Genomic DNA, 22100 nt, shown 5'->3' on the forward strand with positions numbered 1-22100 from the left:
TCGAGGGTTTTTTCGGCATAATTTTTTTTTTAAATAAGCATGTTTTAGTTTATCTATTTGAAAATTTTAATTAAGAGTGTTTCCAAAGAATAAAATTGGATGCAAAATCAGTTGCCACTTATAATCAAAACAGTGACAGCTCTGATTAAACATTGAATAGTTTTGTGACTAAAGATGTAACATAAAAATTTTATTCTTTTCGAGATTTGTGTTTTAAAAATGGCAGATTTTGACCCAGTAAAAAAAATATGTGTCACAATTTAGTCAGAACAGTTTTAGAACAACTCTATTTATTTTGTAGTAACCTTTCGCCGATATATATCTGATATTTATTTTGAAAATATTATGATATTTTCTATATTTATTTTTTCAACTTTGTTATTTTCACTATAAAAATTATATTCATCCTAGTAATATTGTTCATTTATTATTAAAAATAACTAAAAAATTATGTACTATATTTTTATGATGTATTAATACAGCAAAGTAATATTTCTTTATTATTTTATATTCATTTTTATCATCAGTAATGTAACAATTTTAAATCATATTAAAAGTGCCTAATTAAGTATAACAAAAATAATAAATGAAACTTTGGTCAGAAAAAAAAAATTCTTATGCACCAGCTAATGCAAATTTTTTATTTCTGTATCACATAACCATATAACTGTAAAAGTAACTAACAGAAGAAAAATGAGTAAAACAACTAATGTTAAATTAACTTCATTAAAATTGAAAAAAATGTAAATTGACATATTAGATATAAGTAATGAGAGAAACCTTAAATTTAAGTCTACATATTGTAATAATAATGTAAGAAAATAAAGAGTGATTCGAGGGTGCATTTACTATTTTGAAGACTTAAAGTTGTGTTGATCGAAAATATCAGATATATCAAAATATTGGATATTTTCGAACCCTGAACCCTAGCGACCTTCCTTTCAAATAGCTTTTTTTTTTTTTTCCTCCAAAAATTGAAGTGGTAAATATTTGTGACTGTATTAGGAATCCTACTTTTTATAAAGTTGTTATAACATTGTGTGCTAATTTGGCAGTTTATCTCACCATACTCTCTCAATTGTAATCTCCCATTTTATAAGATTGTTGCTTTTTATTTTATGAGTTCTTTATTTGAATTTTTTTTAAGAAATTCTCTTTTTTTATCTTTTTAGGTAGAAAATATTCTTCTTAGCGACAGTGGGAATTATGTGCTCTGTGATTTTGGAAGTGCTACTGCTAAAGTTATAAATCCTCAGTCATATGGTGTTACTCAAGCTGAAGAGGAAATCAAAAAGTAAGAATCTGAAATTTCTACTCAGTCTTGCTGCTGAAATGGATGATGTGCTACTTTGTTTCTGATGCCGTAAAATAAATGTGTGATTTTAAATTTGCATGTTAAACATAAATATCAAATGGAAGCAAAAAACAGTTATGTTTGTTAAATTACACAGAGCTGTTGAATGATTTTCATAAATGTGCAATTTATATTAATATTTTGTCACCTGTTTCATTTCAACAGACAAAATTATTTATTATTCTATATTCTTATCTATTTCATCTGATTACAGATGAACATAGCTTATTTTTTATAATGTATGAAAAAAGAATTATGCATTTTTTACAAAAATAAATTATTCTATATTTGGTATAAAACTGTTGCTACTTAATTCAAAGTACTATACTGCGTAACATGAGGAAACAAACTATCTTGAATGTGTTTGTGTAGAAAAGAACCTAGGCATTCAGATTGAAAAATAAAAGTCAATCTTAGAGATGCAGATTGATACAGCTTTACTTTGTATGACTCAGTTTAATCCTATTTTGAAATGCTACCGTGCATGTTCTGCAGGAGAGCTAATACAGAGATTCATCTCTCCGGAAAGTCTCCATTCGACATGCACGGGGGATATCTGGAGTGGCTATGAAAGCCAATATGCATGTCAGTGATTAAAGATTGTAAATGAGACTTAGACAAACCAAATGTGAATTTATCAATTAATGTGTATTTTCTTCCTTTTTATAGGTATACTACACTGTCTTACAGAGCGCCTGAAATGATAGATTTATACTGTTCCAAGCCTATAACGACCAAAGTAGATATTTGGGTAAGTTTGTTAGTAACTGCTGTTATGTCTGCACTTCATTGAATCATCAGTATTCACTAACATGCATTCAAATCTATGTAAAAATTATTTTCTCTGTTTCAATTTAATTTTTTTTTTCTTTTCAGGCTTTAGGATGTCTACTATATAAGCTTTGTTTTTTCTCTCTGCCTTTTGGTGAAAGTGCTTTAGCTATACAGAGTGGAAATTTCAGCATTCCAGATAATTCTCGTTATTCAAAAAATGTTCATTCCTTAATCAGTATGTAGTTAGAATTTAATTTTTGCTCTTCTAAAATATTTTTTGGAATAAAACTAATGAATGTTTTACTTTTGAAAATATTTAGGGTATATGCTAGAAACAGAACCTGAAAAACGACCAGACATCTTTCAAGTTTCCTATGTAGCATTTAAAATAGCAGGAAGGGAGTGTCCTGTTTCCAATTTAAAAGTATGTTTTGAGCAAAAATGAACTATTATGAAGTTTTTTTTTACTTTAATTGAAGGATTTTATAACTAAAAAACATGTCTTCTTATAATAGAATACAGCCATTCCAGATATTGATAAGCTACCTTCTCCTCAAACAGAAAGCGAGGCTAAAAAAGCTACTGCTAAACAGCAAAAGTAAGACCATCAGCATTGAAATTCTATATTTTTTTATTTTTAAGAGACATTGAAGACAATGTATATACAATGACAGAGTTAATGTGTACAAATCAATGAAGTTGTATAACTTAAAAATAGACAAAATAAAGATTTTCATAAATTAGAAGTAAAAGTTAACATAATGTTAATATATTTTTCACTGAATGAAAATTGCCTTTTATGCTAAAATCTGATTGCTGGTCCATTACTCTAGCCTACAAAGAAATTGCTGCCTCGGGGGGGGGGGGGGGGGTAGCATGCTGAAATCAAATCAAAAGTCAGAAAGTTCATATCACATGCCGTTTATTTTTTAAAGGAAGTTCTTCTAGTTTGATACAAAAAGCTTTTTTAACATTTTTTGTCACTTATATATATTTCTATAATTATTACACTTGAAGAAGATCATTTGAAAATTTTATTAATTTGTATGAAGAAATGAGCCATTAACAGCGACTCTATAAACATCTTTATAAGAAAAAAAAATTATTGTGGTTCCCCCACGACAATCAAAAACAAAAATATTTTATTATTTAGTAAATCTCTGCAAGTCCACTTTTTTTTTAAATTTTTTTTATACCACTAAAAAGTCGAAAGATCCTAACTGCTACAGTTTTTTTTTGGGGGGGGGGGCTTGGTTTTGTAACATACTGTAATATCACCTTTTAATTTTTGTTAATGTATTAAAAAATATACGTTTGTTAAATTGTTAGACCAGCATCTACACCTGTGATTGAAGGGACTTCTGTGGCACCTCGACAACGGCCCAAAGGTTCCCAAGCGCCGTCTGGTGTGGGGAGCTTAACTCTTTTGCCCCAAACTACTCCTGTTACTGGTAAAAGAACACCCACAACACCGCATGGTAAATTTCCTTATTTTGATGTGTGCAAACAGTTTAATCTACAATTTATTAACTTTGGCTTAAAAGTTTTTTATTTCTTTATTTTTTAATATCTTGTAATTTTAGGTATTCCATTTACTTTTGAATAACAAAAGCTGTTCTGCCATGCTAAGTACAAATGTGGTATCTGCAGTAGAGCTGAAAATGAGAAATTGATTATAAAATTTTTAAAACTTGTTTCTTTGAATTGTTACTTAATTAAATGTTCAACTCGCAGTAGTCCTTTTATATAACTCATGAAAGGACTACTACATTATATCTCACCTACGTAAGAGCATATTTTTGTCTTTAGTTAAAATTATTGAATGTAGTTACCACAAATTTTCTCTTCAATAACGTTCCATTGCATCCCAGTTTGTTTCCATCACTTGTAAAAACTTTATAATTAAATTTATCAAAGTTTATCTTTATTTTTTGTTCAGTAACTTACCGCCCTATAGCCAGGGCTAAGACAGTAATAGGTGAAATACGCCGCCAGCTCAGTCATTCCAGCCGAGAACTGCAGTTTCATGCTTATTAGAACTCTGCCTTAGCCCTGGCTAGGCAAACTTAACTTACTGAAAATACCATGCCTTGCCTTCAATCTTTGAGTTGAACCGAATCATTGCTTTGGTCACTCTTCTTGTCAGCACTAACCAGTGGTTGGAAGTAACAACGCTACTGTAGTAGCTACATTTTTGAGTAGTTTGTAGTGTAGAGCACTACTTTTTTTAAAAAGTAGTGTAGTGAGTAGTTAAATACAAAAAAATAGTAGTTTGTAGCGATTTCTGGAAACTACTTTTAAATAAACTGAAAAAAAAAGGTTCAAACGAATTTGATTGGCTCAAATTTTACACAAGTACATCAGCGGATGCAATGAGAAATAAGACTTATAAAAATACAAGCTGACCTCAGGCATTTTATTTTGACGCCATACGTTCTATCTGTTGGATGGCATTAGTTTTTTTGCCGTTGTAATTTTCATATTTCACCAATATTCATATTGCAAAAAGCACTTATTTTCGCGAAAATAAAAATATCGGTGATTTTGCAAGTTGAAAATTTGTTGAATTTTATCTGAACTGACTGAAGATTAAAAAACAAAAATGTTTTAGCGAGGCTTAAATTTTTGACAGTATTCACCAAATAAAAAGAAGCTACTTAAAATGTTATAGAAAAGGATGAAATTAAACTGTTCTGGATGATTTACAATAAATACGAGCATTACAGTGTGTGAGAGTATGATAACGGACATTTTTCTTAATGTCTTCTGATGAGCTAATTTATCAATCTCTTTTGTTCAATTCTTTTACGGTGTGTGTGTGTATCAGGATCCCCCCCCCCCCCCAAAAAAAAAATCGAAAGTTGATTTTTCAAGTCGCACACTCTCTTATATTTTATTCTTTTACATCAAAAAAAAAAATCATATAATTTGAACAACGGCAGCAAGTGCCGATTATGTCTGAAAGTGTGAATCAGCACTTGTGTAATGCTAGGCCAAATTGAAATAAAATTTTTTTAGAAACGCAAAATTTCTGTTGACAAACGTTGCTTCTATACCCACATATGCACCACAAAAACATTTACTCAAATTAAAAACCATTTAGATATCCCACACGTGGCCTAACATTTGTAATTTTCTTCAAAAAATTAAGTTTTTGATACATATTTTCAGAAATGTAAGATTTTACGAAATTATCAAGCTAAAAAATATAAACAGTAAAGTAGAAAAGTATGTAGTTAGCGTTAAATAAAAATGTTTGTTTTCCTGCAGTTTTTAAGTCTCCCACATAGTACTCAAAGATATGGTGTTTTTCCAGGTTGAGTTAAATTTTTCATCTAAAATATATTATTTTTTTTAATTATTTGTTTGTAATTGTTGATCTATAAATGTGTTCGTTATAAATTTTTGAACTTGATATTCTATTTAAATTTATATGTAATTTTTTTTGAAAGCTCCTTTCCATTAATACAAAAATAAACCTATACAAAACCCTCATAAGACCGATCATTTTATACGGTAGTGAGACACGGGCAATTAATAAAACAGAGGAAAACAGACTTCTCATTTTTGAAAGAAAGATCCTTCGGGCAATTTTCGAGCAGTAAAAGAAAATGACACTTGGAGAAGTTTATATAACTTTGAAGTATACCGTAAATACCGACAACCCAACATCTTAAGAGTAATTAAAGCCAATAGAATCAGATGGATGAGGCACATATTTAGGCATGTGTGTGTGTGTTTTTACCAGGGCTTAATTTATAATGAAATAAGTGCAGGAGCTCTCTAGAACTTTTTTTTATGGGTAAATTCCGTCCGATATGTGCAGGATCACTTAAAATTCAAAAGACTTGCAGAGCTCGGCTCTTAAGAGCGATGCAAATTAACCTCTGGTAACTATGATATGATGTAGGTGTAAAATGTCACTTACTTAATCCATGCATTACTAACCGGTTTCTACCGTCTGTTTGTTATTGACATTTTATGTATAGTTCTTTAACAACTTTTATGTTTCGCAGCTTGCTTATTTGTGTAAGAATTATGTTAAAGATTTTTGCTTCCCAATTTTTCAGAAAATTTTCTTGTTTGCTTAAATGTTACTTTATTCTCAATGTAAAATTTTATGTTTTTAATGCTTTTGATATGTACTGCAAACACAATATTTGTGTTGAAATGTTTATTTCATTAAATAATACATGTTTCATAATGCACATAATTTTAATTATATTTTACCTTAAATGCATGCTTTTGTCATATGTATTTTTGGAATGAAAAAAAAAGCTCTCCTTTGTTAACTTATTTATGTCATGCTGAAAGCTGTGTAATCAAAGCAAACTCTTGGCTTCCTCTCAACTAATTTTAACCTGTCTTTCCAGATGTGGCTAACTCAGCAACTTTACTTCTGCCCCCTTCTGCTTGTCAGTCTCACATATCTTCTCCAATAACTCCTCTGGGCTCTACATCCCAAACCCTTTTATCTATAAATCAGTGTATAACTCCTACAACCCCTCAAACCGCCGTGTCTGCTCCATCTCTTATCAGCCCCTTTTCCCAGAAAACCTTTCTTGTGCCTTCACCATCTTCTGTCTCTACTGCAGCAGCTGTTTTGTCTTCGCCGGACTCTTCCTCTCAACTAGTCAACCGTCGGAAGTCGTCGACCGAGGTACCCGTGCTGGAAGGTCCTGTGGCTGTCACTACTCCTCAACTCTCGGCGGCAGAGGAGCATCGCTCTTTCTTGGCTGCAGCCTCCATTCCGGAAATAACTCCCCATAATTTAGTCTCTGTTACTCCTCCACCATCTCCTACACCGAGTCAGCACAGTCACCATAGGAGAAATGCTAGTGATACTTCTGCCTTTGATAAGTAATTGCCTTTTTTGTTTATCCGTAGGCAACACAATTGCTAAACTATAGTTTGGCTCTGATTAGTTGAACTGTGACGTTGAGTGTTTACCTCTTTTTGAGGTAATAGGGAAGGGAAATTGGAGCTGAATTGAGTTGGCTACTTATATAATACTTCTGCAACAGTGTCCCACTTCAAATCCAAGTTAACAACACTTCCCTTTTTCTCCAAACTCGCTAAAAAAGATAGTCAAGGTCATACTCAACTTATCAGAGCCACACTATAGGTCTTTGATATCAAATATGCTTTTTTTGTCAAAACATTTCTTGTATTGCATTATTATTTCAATATCATCTCCTATTGCACCAGAATGCTCCAAAATATTAATCTATATGTTTATTAAATTTTTTTTCTATAGATGCTATGATAAAAAAAAACATAACTAAATTTGCATTTTGGTACTATTAATTCCTTTTTTTAACTAATTCAAGCTGAAGCTAACTTGCTATTTTTATAGAATATATATTTGTTAATTTTATTCATTTATGTTTATTTATATATTTTTTGTTGGTTCGTTGAAGAAATTAAACTCTTGCCCACTATACACTTATTCTTTTAACTCTTGTAACTTTTAAAGTGTGTAGTTTGAGTCAAAGAGAATAATTTTTTAAACTATATGTACTCTCAAAGTCAAGAGAAGTCAAGAATGTTGGGTTCAATTTGTGCAAAACTATTTTTTTCTCCCCCCCCCCCTTTTTTTTTGAGGAATGACTAATTGCTTATTGTCCTCACTTGACTAAAGTTGATGTTCCTCTGATATTTCGGACAGTCATGAGAACAAGAATAAGCTAACTCATTGTTTTAGTATTTATTAAGAGGACAAATTTTTGTCGCCATGGTTATAAATCGTTTGCGTTCATTCAAGGCTTAACTTAAGCATATTTTGATTTAAAAAAAAGAGGGGTGTAAAGTTTTTTTTTCAGGAAAAGCATCAACATAGATGAACTTAAAGAGCAAAACTTCGTCTATACAAAATTTCCGGGTTACTAATTCTATCATTTAAGACTGATAAGAAATGAAAATACATAATGTTATACGCTGTAAATAATCTTCATGATAAGTGTACTGGTGGATATTGACCCATGAAATCTTTGTTGCTGCATCCTAATCACCATTTCTTTTTTACTTTTTTTTTTTTGATATGACTTGTATTATCTATTCCAGAAAGTCGCCAGTTGTAGGGTGTAAATTTCTGGGCCATTTCCATTCCATCGGTAAAAACAAGAAACTCATCGAGTAGGGCCCTATTACTATTTGTGATTGCAAAAGACATAATTTTAATTCAAGACGTTAAAATTCAAATGGATGCTGGATTTTATTTATATATATTTTTGTAAATGTGCAAATTGGCTTTCTGTTCAAGGTAATTTATGCATACAAACAAGAAGCCTGGTGTATCAATCATTATCATGTACTTAAAATAATCTTTAAAAGACATCTTTTACTTATGCATGAATTACTTTAGTTTATTTCATGTGTTATTTCATGGCAGTTAATACCACTTATTTTTTGCTTAGTAACGCTAGTTTTTGCCACGCCAGTTTTAACTAGTTATAACTTGGGGGTTTTAACCACTTTTGCCAGCCCTATTTTAATGTATCTACCTGATGCAACAAAAACGTTTAAAATTTCAATTCTTGAGGTAGTCATGTTTTTGTGTATGTAATTTTAAAATGTTTTAAAAAGAGTGATTTCTATTTTCAATGTTGAATTTCAATGCAAAATTTTCTTTTCATTTAGAAATGTTGCAAAGGAGATTACTCAATTTTTAACTCCTTATGAGACGTCTCAAAATCATTCATTAGTTATGAATGAAACTCTTCCTTCTGCAGCAACTCAAGAGAAACATTTAAATGATCTATCACAGTGGAATCCCTTTGTAAATGCAGTTACAACCCCTAGTAATTTAGCAGAAGATCATGCTTTTGGTCAAGAATTTGATAAAATTCGGCGTGGATCCCAAAGTAGTAAGTTCTCTCCCTTTTTCCTGTATAATGTGTGTAAAACAGCAGTTACTTGAAAAACTTATGTTTTCCTGCATATTATCCACGGATTATCTGTTAAAAAAGTAAAATTAATGAGGTGCAGACTATCTGTGCTTTTTTCCTCAGCGCCAACACATTGAACCTTAATCCAATCATCTCATTCAATTTTTTGGTGACAGCAGGAGTCACCAATAGGGACCGTTTTGCTGACTGTGGGGTTGTTTATTTTACAGAGTTTGAGCTTTTAACTTATGTAATTCAAACTATGTGAAGTAAATAACCATACAGTCAAGGAAGAAGCCTCCACTTGCACAAGATTAAACCTTTTGCTCCTTTGTCTTAAAGTAATTAACGTACTATAATCACTATTTCAAGAAAAATCATTATTTTTAGGATTATTTTTTAGATAATTTTTGATTATACCTTCAAAATTATTACTTCATCATGTTTTTAGTTAAGTTACAAAATTGTATGTTAAATGAAAAGAACTTCATTTTTTTAAATCTGCTGGTTATACAAAGTTTTTTTCTCTCTTCAGGCCGCTTTTAGGACCTGCAGATAATACGCTGGAAAATATGGTACCTTTTAGTGGTGCATGACATATTTTTTATTGCTATATTTTTCATATTTATAAAAATGTTTGTTGAAATTTAGTGTTAAGTTTCTTTCAAGATTTTGTGAGACTAGACCTACTGGTGTTGTAAGAACTTAAAACTAACACCTAAGTTGAATTAAGTCCCCCCCCCCCCCCCCCCCCCCCTCTACATTGAATGATCGAAACAGATTTGTTTAGTAATTTTGTTTGCGAGAGAAATGATTCTCTATTAAAATATCAAGAGGGTGACGTATACCTCAATATGTTATTAATATGATCTACACTGTATTTTACTGTGTGGAAGCAATTGCAAACAGAATTTTGCTATCATTTCTTACTTTAAATTCTTTACAATTAATTATTATTGATTTGATGTAAATATTTCACTCATTTTGAAACATTGAAGATGTATGCCTTAAAATTTTCTGTGTTTTATATTCTCACGATTAAGCAAGATAAAATATAAATACAATTTTTCTGCTTGCTAGAACATGCATCAGTTTGTCTAAATATATTTTGTTTGAAATGATAAATAAAGTTCTATGAATAATTATTATTAAGCATCTGACTTATGTATTTTGAAAATGATTTATTAAATTGAACTCTTATTTTACTTTTTTCCCTGCTACTAATTCCTGTTCTATTTATGGTGATGCCATGGTGGTCTGATTGATTAGGTGTCGGACTCGTATCTGGAGGGTCATAGGTTCTATGCTAGCCAATCGAAGATCCTTCATGCTCATTAATGTAGGCTGGAGCATGTTAAATATGTTGGTGGTTGCAAAGTCCTCCAAGTTCTCATTCCTAATCAATACATCTGGAGAGGGGGGGAAGCTGGTTTAGGGATTGTTCAGCTCTTTGTCTGGATCAAGAAATTGAGCTCTTTTCAGGTCCCCATCCAACAGGTTAAGCCACATGTATTTAGTAGGTAGGGGGAACCGGGGAACCCTGTAGTGCAGTTGAGTGTTTCGTGTATGGTACATATAAATCAAAATGGACAACCCCTTGCTTGCCTAACAAAATTTGGAATACATTTTATTTTAAAATTTTTTAGCAATTGTAATTTATAAGAAATAACTCTTGATTTTTAAATGTAAACCTTCAGATATTCGGCTCAAAATTGATTAGGTAGTGCTTTGTATATAATGGATACTAAGTGGTCCAGCGGTGTTTGATTGCAATGGATTATGAAATTGGATTACAGTGTTTGTTCTCTTACATAAAATTAATGACTAAATGATATGGTTATGTTGAACTTTTTTCCCCTATTTATTTGCAGGCATTTCCAATGTTAAAAGCAGGGAAAGTCTAGTCATGAGTACATCCGATTTATCTGAGTCGGATCCATTTGGTGCTGCTCCCTTCAGTCTTGGTAAGAATTATTTCAAAATGGTTTTCATTGAAAGAAAAAAAAAATTGCATAAATTATGAATGGGGAGTAAATATTGTTCCTCTATTATGGTATTTAATCATTATTACTATAAAAATAACACAATGGCAAGAAACATCCACCACTTACATAAGTGATAAAAATTATTAAATATTTTGCAAAAAAATATACACTGGCACTGATCAGTGAAGTAAGTTGTCTTATCTCACCTTTATGCATGTTCCTTAAGAATTTCATCTGTACATCATCAAATATTTTTTGAAGTAATAATAAGGTTTTAAGACTATTTTTACTGTGCACATATATGTTATGTGTGCTGTATGTGGGTGATTGTCAAATGCATTGACACATCAGGTTTGACACAATTTGAAAATTTTTGGTGTTATAAACATTAAAACTTTCCTAGGTATAAATACCTTACAGTTTACTGCTTTCTAACCAGGTGATTATTTGTGAGTTAATTTGCTTAGATTTTAGAAATTCCAAAAAAGCACCTTGTCAAGTCTACGTTTTTTTCATGAGTATTACCTTTATAAACCATTTTTTAATTTATTTTCTAAAAATAAAAAGTCTAACAAATCTGGATTAAACTATCTTAAATAATAATTTTTTAAGTCAAAACGGTATGAATGATTATTTGTTTAATAATTTGTAAAGATGTTTCTTTTTTCATGAGGTTACTTTGTTTCCTAAATAAAGGGTAAAATTTATGATAGAAACATATGAAATTGAACATTAAATGTTTTCATTGCAATTACCATGAATAGCTAAAACATTTCTATATTGAAATTAATTTTTAAAGATTCAAGAAAATGTTTTTTAATACAAAATGCTAAATTTTAGCTATAGTAACACTCACAAGGAATGGACTCATTAAATTATTTATTGTAGAGTTTTGGCAGTAATTCTTCTAAAATATGTTTGAATATGAATTAGAGTTTTTCCTAAACGAAGCACCCAAATTTAATTTTTGAAAACATTAGCTTTTTGTTAGTGTTTACTTTTCAATTTTTAACAAAAGTGAATTTATGGGTAAAAACCGAGATGAAGCTCCTTCAATTATTTTTTGTTCATGTGTATAAGAGTGTTTGTTGTTCTAGCCTCTGTTTGTGACAATTGTGTGATAATGCAGAGTTATTTTCCTCAAGTTTATATAAAAATGTTACTAATACAGTGAAGCACCGTTTATGCGTTTTTGAAGGGACTGTATGAAAAAAGCGTACAAACGAAAAAACGTATAATAGGTATAGGTTAATGTGTATCAGACTTTGCAGGGACGAATTTTTAAAACTTATAAAAGAGAAACGTATAAACGGTGCTTCACTGTATGTTCAATTACATTGCTCGGAAGAAAAAAACTTCTTTCAACATGCTGAACAATTAGTTGTAAATTTAATTGTTTACGTTTCAAGTCTTGTGTTCATTTTATGTCGAGGGGGGGGGGGGTGATAGAGTTGACTGTGTAGTATATCAAAATCTGCCTCAAGCTTCAAATTTTACAAGCAGAACAATAAAGTTTTTCAATATAAAAAATATATGCGTTGGATATTTTGATATATATCCGATGTTTTCAATCAGCACTAACTAAAGTCTTCAAACTAGTAAATGCATCCTCAAATCACTTTATTTTCTTACATTATTATTACTGTATATAGACTTAAAATTATGGTTTCTCTCATTATTTATATCTAATATTTCATTTTTATTTTTGTAAATTTTAATGAAGTTAATATAGCATTAGCTGTTTTACTCATTTTTCTTCTGTGAGCTACTTTTACAGTTATATGATTCAGAAATAAAAAGTATGCATGTTTTTGGTGCACTGTTATTAGACATTTTCTTTTTTTTCTGACAATGTTTAATATTTAATTAGGCACTTTTAATGTGATTTAAAATTGTTTAAACTACTAATAATACAAATTAACATTTAATAAAAAAGAAATATATTACTTTGCTGCATTAATGATGTACTAACACATAATAAAAATATAGTACATAACTTTTTGGTTATTTTTAATAACAAATGAACAATATTACCATGATTAATCTTATATCTTTAAACGAGCAATTCTTGTAGGTATGTATATATTAGGTGAGTGCAAAAATTCCTGCGGAGTTGCAATAGATGGCGTTAGAACGGGCGTAACGTATTGTCATTAATACCACTATCTACGTAAGTCAGATCGTTGGAAAGGTGACGTGTGCAGCTTTCATTCCAATCAAAATAATTTGTGCAGATACAAACTGCTTCGAGAAAGATTACTTTTAAAATGAGTGTTGATAAAGTGCATTTACTGCATGTTATGCTTTACGAGTTTCGGAATGGAATAAACGTTGCAGCAGCCATAAAAAACATTCAAGACGTTTATCAAGATCAAGCACCAGCTAAATGAACTGTGGAAAAATGGTTTGCAAAAATTCGTTGCGGAGACTTTAAGCTGGAAGACGAGCCACACTCAGGTCGACCCTCCGGCATTGATGACAACGTTTTGCGTTCTTTAATTCAGATTACTCCGCGAATTTCAACAGAGAAAGTTGCTACAGCACTTAACGTTGACCGATCAACCGCTTTTTGGCGTTTAAAAAAAATCAGATTCGATTTAAAGCTCGATATATGGGTGCTCCATTTGTTGACCGAGAGCAACAAAATCCAGCGGGATTTTTGCTACCGTATCTTTACTCGGGCGGCTCAAAAACGAGCTGTTTTTGGATCGATTAGTGACGGGCAATGAAAAATGGGTCCTGTACATCAACGTTCAGCGCAAACGCACATGGAAACAGGCAGGTGAACATGGTGACGCAATGGCAAAGGCCAGTTTACAGCCGATGAAGGTGATGCTCTGTGTTTGGTGGGATTGCAAGGGTATAATTTATTTTGAGTTTCTCCCCGCCGGCCAAACGATTGATTCAAAAAAGTACTGTCGTCAATCAACTAATCTGAACCGAGAAATAAAACGGAAACGTCAGAGTTTGTCAAATCGCAAAGGCATAGTCTTTCATGAAGATAACGCTAGACCACACGTTTCAAGACAGACGCTACGCAAACTGAACAGCCTGAAATGGGATGTTCTAACTCATCCACCGTATTCTCCTGATATCACACCATCGGATTATCACTTATTCTGGTCATTGCAAAATCATTTTAATGAAAAAAATCTTGACTCTTTGAATGCCTTACAAAACGTCGTGTCTTCGTTCTTCGAATCTAAACCACGCAGTTTTTATGATCGGGGCATCCGTATGCTGCCAGAACGTTGGAAGAAGATTATAGACAACAATGGAGAATATATCATTGATTGAATAAAGAGTTTTGCTTGCCTAAATCACTGTACGACTTTCTTTCAGACTCCGCACGAACTTTTGCACTCACCCAATATTTCTTATCTCGGAAACGGCTCTAACAATTTCGGTGAAATTTTGGATTTAATTGTAGTTTAGCATTCTAAGTTCATCTACATCAATGTTTTTTCTGTAAAAATGCAATTTTTTACGAAAAACATTTTTTAATATAAAGTCTAAGTTAAGCCTTGAAGTAAACTGTGAATTGACGCATCAGGCAGACGATTTGCAACCATAACAATGAAAATATGTCTCTTCTCGCTTTAAAATTTTAAACTTGCTTAGGGTTGCCAGGCTTGACTGATATTAGCCACTTTGGCTCATTAAGCAAAACTATTGCTTGACCGTCTTATTTTATTTACTTATATCCTTTTTTACACATCAAATAGTTTTATATGTTTTTTTAAATCACGCATCTAAATTTTATTTCGAAAAAACATATGTCTAGATACTTTGTTTTGTTAAGACAATTGTTTTCATTTGTTGGAATGGTTTGTGGTTGATGGATATCATGCTCTATGTAGCATTTTCTGGCGTAAAGTGACCAACTACACTAAAAGTACTTATTCAAAAAAAAAATCTCGACTGGGATAAAATCATAAAACGCATCATAGTATGAAAGGTAGTATTCGGTTAAAAACCGATTTCACCATATCAAAACTGGCTCCAAGGTCAAAATATTTTAATTACCAACAAGAAAATTGTATAGCGGAAACAAATGTAACAGATAGTTTAAAACAAAATGTTGATTTAATTACATTCAAAATCTTCTTTGTTTGATACTTAAGTGTTATAAGGAAGTCAAGTGCTTAATATTTTGTTAACGTGAAGTACATTTGGAAAAGTATTGAACCTTAAAAAAACACGAGTTGAGAAAAAAATTATTCTTTTAAAGCGGAGCGAGGCTCGGTCATCCAGGTACTCTTATATATTTAAATGAGCGATTCTTGTGGGTATGTATATATTTCGTATCTCGAAAACGGCTCTAACGATTTGGATGAAATTTTGGATTTAATTGTAAATTAGCATTCTAAGTTCATCTACATCAGTGTTTTTTCTGTAAAAATGCGATTTTTTACAAAAAAATGTTTTTTAATACAAAGTCTAATTGAGTTAAGCCTTGAAGTAAACTGTGAATTGACGCATCAGGCAGATGATTTGCAACCATAACAATGAAAATTTGTCTCTTCTCGCTTTAAAGTTTTAAACTTGCTTAGGGTTGCCAGGCTTGGCTGATAGTGGCCACTTTGGCTAATTTCAAACACACTTGGCTGAAAACAAATTCAAAAGCATTATGTAAATCGATGTAAGGCTTTTTTCTATTTTAAGTGAAACTATTGCTTGATCGTCCTATTTTATTTTATTTATTTTCTTTCTACACTTCAAATAGTTTAACATGTTTTTTAAATAACGCATCTAAATTTTATTTCGAAGAAACGTATGTCTTAAGACTGTTTATGTTTTGTTAAGACAGTTGTTATCATTTGTTGGAATGATTTGTGGATCATCAGTTTTGATGAATATCATGCTGTATGTAGCAGTTTCTGGCGTAAAGTGACCAACTACACTAAAAGTATATATTCAAAAAGAAAATCTCGATTGGAATAAAATAGTGAAACGCATCATAGTATGAAAGGAAGTGTTTGGTTAAAAACCGATTTCACCATAGCAAAACTGGCTCCAAGGTCAAAATATTTTAATTACTGACAAGAAAATTGTATAGTGGAAACAAATGTAACAGATAGTTTAAAGCAAAATGTTGATTTCAATAGATTCAGAATCTTCTTTGTTTGGTACTTTAGTGTTATAAGAAGATTGAGTGCTTAATATTTCGTTAACGTGAAGCTTTTGAAGTATATTTAGAAAAGTATTGAACCTTAAAAAAACACGAGTTGACAAAAATAATTCTTTTAAAGCCGAGCGAGGCTCGGTCGTCCAGGTACTATAATTATATTGAAGATACCGTAGTTGAAAAAATAAATATCAGGTGTACATATCGTGATATATATCATAATATATATCAGTGAACCCTGCCTGTAAATGTGCAATAGTGATATGGTTTTCCCCTTTGCTTTGTATCTGTGCTTTCATTGGTCTACATGTTGCATGTTACTAATATGTGTACATTTTATATGCCTACATATTAATTGGCTGACTCTTAAAGAAGCTACAGGGCTTGATGGGGTTTGGACACTTATATCTTATTAATGTTAAAATTGGTGAACATCAGAAATCAGTTGTAGAATTGTCGTACATTCTCACTGCTTATTTTCTAGTTATATTTCAATGATGGATATTCTGGAAAGCTGCATTGTTTGGAGTGGTAAACCACTTCTTTTCTTTTTAATTTAGAAAAATAAAATTTAATTATAAAAAAATTTAAATGTTTTTCCAGAAATATTTGGTGAAAACTTGTAAGTAGAGTTTTGTATTATTTCTTAGATAAACGATCTTTTAGGTTAAAAAAATTTGTTTTTCAGAAAAATGTAACTATATTGTATGAAAGTCAATAAAAAATTCAAAAAGGGTCACTAACATAAATAGACAATAAGTGATTAAAATATGATTATGCATTAGTGATGTCAATTCTCTTATTGGCGAAGTATTTCACTATAAGAATGCCTTGTGCTCAGTGAGATATGTAGCTTAAAAATTGGTTTTAGATCTTGCCATGGTCAAAACAAACACCATGTCCAAAAAAAAGCATTTTAAAATCTTCTGTTTTTTTTTTTTACTGAAATAAATTTAGCGTGACTTTAAACAGAATATTTAAAAATAAAAAAAGTTAAGTGTCTGAACCCCCTTTAAATTCTTGTTGGGAAAGGGAATGAGTGCCCAGAAATTCAAAATGATGTGATTTTAATAAAAATTTAAATACTGATATTATTTTAGTTTTAAATTAATTAGTGTAACTAATGTGGTTTCATACTTATAACGTAAAATAAAAAATCTACAGGTTCTACAAAAGCAAGCAAAGGATCCAGTCTGTCCCGACCAAATCAACTGTCCTTATCTTCCTCCGGTAAGAATGCTAAAAACGACTCAGCCACACGGTATACATAGGGCATCTCTTACTGTCACTGCACCTTCCCTAGGTGTGTCCATTTCATGGAATTAACTGCTTATTTTACAACTAATTTTCTTATCTGCCATTGGTTCCTTTAGTATTGAATGTGCTGGCTCTTTTCTGCCTATCTGTCTGAATAATTACCACTTATACTACCCATGCTAACAGCATGCTTTTAATGTGTGTTTCTGTGTAGCTAAGTTTTTTAACAGTTTCTTTTGTGAATATTATGTGTAGGCGAACCATCTCGTTGAAATGTAATATGGAAATCGATTTTAAATGTTGTGTCAAACAGCATGTTCTACTTTTTGAGGTAATATTGTTTATAATATAGTGACTCTTTTCATTTCATTATGAGTTTTCTGCTTGAATATATTTTGTAGTATTATGTGAGATTCCTTCTCCCATGTCGTCCTCTTCTTTTTTTTTTTTTTAATATATCTTTATAATGAATTGCATTGAAACATAGCATGTATGTTTGATTTAGAATCACCTACCTTAAAATCTTTAGCAGTTATGCGTTTTTTGCGATTTTCTTCAGGTTTCTTACTTAATGCTTTTTTCAGGCTTACCAGATCATGATATTACAAGCTATGCCCCATTGTATTCTGAAGAAGCAGAAGTTGAACTACAAGTAAGGCATAGACACAGCAGTGAGAATTCTAGTGCCTCTCATGAAGGTAGTCAAAGTGTTCATAGCAGTCGCTCAGGGAAGGATTTATTTACAGCTTCTTTTACGAGAACGCCCGCTGAAGACCGTTCAAAATATGAAAAGCTTTTGAATGATGAACTAGAATTAAAATCACCCTGTGAAATAAACAGTGTAAACTTAATATCAAAAATTCCTCAACGTATAACTGTAGATGTATGTGGTCCTTCCAATAGTATGTTAGAGTGTCCTACTGTGTTAGAAGATAGCGACTCTATTGGTTCTGCAAGCGATCTTCGAGAGAGGGTCGATTCTAGTGGGGAGGAAGATTGTTCTTCAGCAATATCAGACGATGATAAAGATGTACCAAACAGTTTACCACCAGATCAAAATGTGTGTTCAAGTGACTTTTCAACTGATTTAGTGAGTAATAAATCCCCTGGCATTAAAGACGCATTGCAAGATGTATTTATTGGTCATACTGAAAGTGGTCGTCCTTTGCTTGAGGAGGACTCATCAGATGATGATCAGAATGAAGTCTTATTGTCTGATAGTAGAAAAGGGAGTAATTCATCACCATTGCTAGCTTCCCCAATGACTAACATCTCGCCTCCTGCTTCTCCTGGAGAGAAAATAAGAGGACTAGATGTTTTTGGTGCTGCACCTTTTAAAAGATTAACCAGTCTTTCAAACCCAGCTAAAGCTCCATTGCTGTCTCCAGAACGTAAAGAAGTTGATGTCTTTGCTCAGGCTCCTTTCAAGATTCCTTTTAAAAGTCAAAAAGAAAGCTTCAAGAACTCATTAAAAAAAAAAGGTACCCAACATGAAAATTCCAAAAAGAATGAAGTGCTTCGTGAAAATATTACACACCCTAGTGAAAATTTCATTAATACTCATGCATTATTACTGCCTGATGTTGTGGCAGGTATTGAACCTATTGCAAGAAAAAATGTGCCCTGTGTTAAATATAATCCACATGATAGTAATTCTCCAATCACTACGTCAATATCACCATTAATTTCTTCTACCGATCTTTTTGGATCAGCTCCCTTTAATGAAATTACTGATAACAGCTTGAAATCGACTCAGACACCAAGTGCTAGTTCACAAGTGCTTCCTGGACCAACACAAGTCAGCAACATAGTAATAACTTATCAGAAACAAGTAATACCTCCTCAGACTGAGACTCCAGCTCCGATTCCTCCGCCTTCTTCAAGCAGTAGCATAATTCGACGAAAGTCGAACCAAGATTTATTTGGTGCTGTTCCTTTCAGTGCAGTTGCACCTGCCTTGGCTTCTCAGAAAAAACTTCCTCCTCCTGTTGCTCCAAAACCCAAAATTAGCACTCGACCTAATACTGTCGATTCTGTTCCTAGTTCATCCTATTCAAGATCCATAACTGACAATGGAAACATTTCACGAGATTCTTCTGGTTCGTTCAGTTCTGAGTCTTGTGAAGAGTCGAAATTAACCACTTCCTCTGACAAATCAAAGTATAAAGAATTGATTGAAGATGACAGTCTGGCTCATGATGAAAATGTAAACGTGTTGATGTCACGGCATTATACGCAGCTGAAACCCGTAAAAAGATCAAGGCACTCAAAAAAGAAAGAAGCTAAAGAGAAGATGAGCAGCACCAATGCTTTTGCCAATATGAGTTTCGAAGATATTGTCAGTGATGATGAGTCTCAGTATACCCAATCGTTCCTTAGAGACAGTAGCATCAAAAGAACATCCAATTCTTTCAGAATCGCTAAAATCAATTAGGTTATATATAAAGATGTAATTTGTAAATGAAATTATGTATTTTGTAGAGTATCTAATTGTTTAAAATAAATTTATTACTTTCAGTTTAGTCTTTTAAAGTCTATCAAAAAGAATTATATGCATATTTATCACTTGTTTTAATTATTTGCATACTATAAGCATTTGTTGTCCAAATCTTGGCCTTAAAATTTAGAAATATAGGCCTAACTGTCGTACAAGTATGCTGACTTGTATCAAAAAACTATATAAATATATATATATCATACAGGGCTGTAGACAACTAAGTTGTGAGACCCTTATAATAAAGAAATATTCTTGCATTATATGTGTCTTGATATTTTTAATTATATAAGTACATCTTTTAATCACTACTGGCCTGGATGATCTATAGTAAACATTTAATTGGGAATTTTTAAATATTTTGAATTAATGATGTGCCATTTATGCATAATCAGCCAAATTTTGCCAAATAATAGAGGTGAAATGTTTTTTTTAAATCTTTTAGCATTCTTTGAAGAAGAAACCAATATTAATGTGCTAATAGTAAATGAATGTAATTTTCTGCAACATAAGTATAACACGTAGCATGAAAGTGTGCTACCTGAAATAAAGACAAACAATACCAATTTGCGTAAAACCGAATGAAATATTGAAATTAGTCCTCACAGCCAACATTCACTTATCACTATTACGAGGAATTAAATCCAGGTACTTTTAAATTGTAATGGGGAAAACAGTATTTTAAGATTGTCAGGACTAGAGGTGCGACATCGATGGTAGTGATACATCGATGGTTTCTAAACATCGATGTTTTTATTAATGAGTAACATACATTTTTGAATATACTGCACTGATTTAAGCAGTACAAAAGAATACGTACCCGACGAATATATTGAAAATACTGAACCTCAAATCATAAATATAATTTAATAAGAATAATTTTGCAACATCTTGGTATTATAGTAGAACAAAAATTTATAACAATACAAGCACCGATTAATACAAACTAGTTATAGTAATAAGAAAATATTTTCAAACTGAATGAAACTAAAAGTAAATTTACATCAAAAAAGAATCTAAGAAAAAATGTATCATAGCACTTACCATCAGTTGAATGATGAGAAAAAGTTGTGCTAGTATTTTAAAAATACAAAATTAATTCTAACAATTATTTTTAAAAGCAAGAAATATGTTGTACTGTTAGTTAATAATTAAACACAAATTGTAGGTAATTGAGGGACGACTTGTTGGGGGAAGTCAATAAGTAACCCCCAATATTTGTGTTGACAGTTTGGAGGAAAAGAAGTTTGTTTACTTTGTCCCCCAGAAGCGAATTTCTCCTTTCTCAGACTATTCCTCCAGTCAGAGAAACATCTCTTTCCAATGGAACAGAAGTTGCCATCACTATCAAATACTTTAAAGCGACTTTTACCAGCTCTGAATTTTTAAAGTTATAATTTTCACCGTAGTAACCTATAGGATTTTCCTTTAGTTTAAGAACTGAAGCCTTAAAATAGACTGCAAGTTCTGGCACCAGACTACCAGTGTTAGGTTCTTCTAATAGATTTGACCTCTTCCTCACTCCAGTTAATCTTCCACTATCTTGTAGTGATCTTCCCAAAAATCATCCTCTACACAGAAAAATTGATCTTATAAAATGGGTGCAATAAAAAAAATATTTGTTACTTTTTTTTTTGGCAACTTTATAAGTAAACTTAATTACTTAGCTAGAAAATTGGAGCAAATTTTATGATAATTTTTAATTAAAAGTGCAAAAACATCAACATCGAAACCAAAACATTGAGCCTAAAACATTGACGTCGCACTCCTAGTCAGGACACAAACTATTTCTTGCCCGTTCATATATACTTCTTCCTACATTAAATAATCCTTCACTTTATATCACTTATCATTTTATTTTTAAAACATTAATGTGCAATCTTTTTTCTTTAATGGTTGAAGTAATGTTATGCATATTTGGGATGTTGTAACATCCTTCATATCGTCGCCTCAGAGCTACATCTTACTGTTATTTCTGAGATTAAATGTCTTACTGTTGACCTGAAGGTCAATACTTTGCTCTTAGCGCTACCTTCAGCTTTGTGCTTTAAGATAACCTTATAGTTTTTATAAAGAATAAAAGTCTTGGATTAAGTGGAATAAGAACAAAACTAGTTGCTACTAAGTTAAAAGCGTCTGTTGAATACAGACAATTAAGAGCCATTGTCTGTAAGAATCAGGCAATTTACGGCATTTGTGATTGTTGACATTTTTAATTTTT

The 22100-nt window shown here is 31.6% G+C and overlaps 1 protein-coding gene across 3 annotated transcripts in view; it reads left to right on the forward strand.

Annotated features, from left to right (window-relative positions):
* The window catches only part of LOC129221400 (AP2-associated protein kinase 1-like), a 36699-nt gene extending 16560 nt beyond the window's left edge, over positions 1 to 20139 (forward strand). The window contains exons 6-16 of one of the 3 annotated variants that reach the window (XM_054855873.1): positions 1173 to 1294; positions 2024 to 2105; positions 2231 to 2363; positions 2449 to 2552; positions 2644 to 2726; positions 3458 to 3606; positions 6502 to 6988; positions 8768 to 8994; positions 10887 to 10979; positions 17293 to 17358; positions 17970 to 20139. In XM_054855873.1, coding sequence (XP_054711848.1) covers positions 1173 to 1294; positions 2024 to 2105; positions 2231 to 2363; positions 2449 to 2552; positions 2644 to 2726; positions 3458 to 3606; positions 6502 to 6988; positions 8768 to 8994; positions 10887 to 10979; positions 17293 to 17358; positions 17970 to 19819 — 3396 coding nt within the window. In that variant the 3' untranslated portion in view covers positions 19820 to 20139. The remainder of the gene's footprint in view (positions 1 to 1172; positions 1295 to 2023; positions 2106 to 2230; positions 2364 to 2448; positions 2553 to 2643; positions 2727 to 3457; positions 3607 to 6501; positions 6989 to 8767; positions 8995 to 10886; positions 10980 to 17292; positions 17359 to 17969) is intronic. The other 2 variants (XM_054855875.1, XM_054855874.1) reach the window with 2 other exon arrangements.
* The last annotated feature ends 1961 nt before the right edge of the window (positions 20140 to 22100 follow it).

This window comes from Uloborus diversus, chromosome 4 (assembly GCF_026930045.1).
Source record: "Uloborus diversus isolate 005 chromosome 4, Udiv.v.3.1, whole genome shotgun sequence".
Lineage (NCBI taxonomy): Eukaryota > Metazoa > Arthropoda > Arachnida > Araneae > Uloboridae > Uloborus > Uloborus diversus.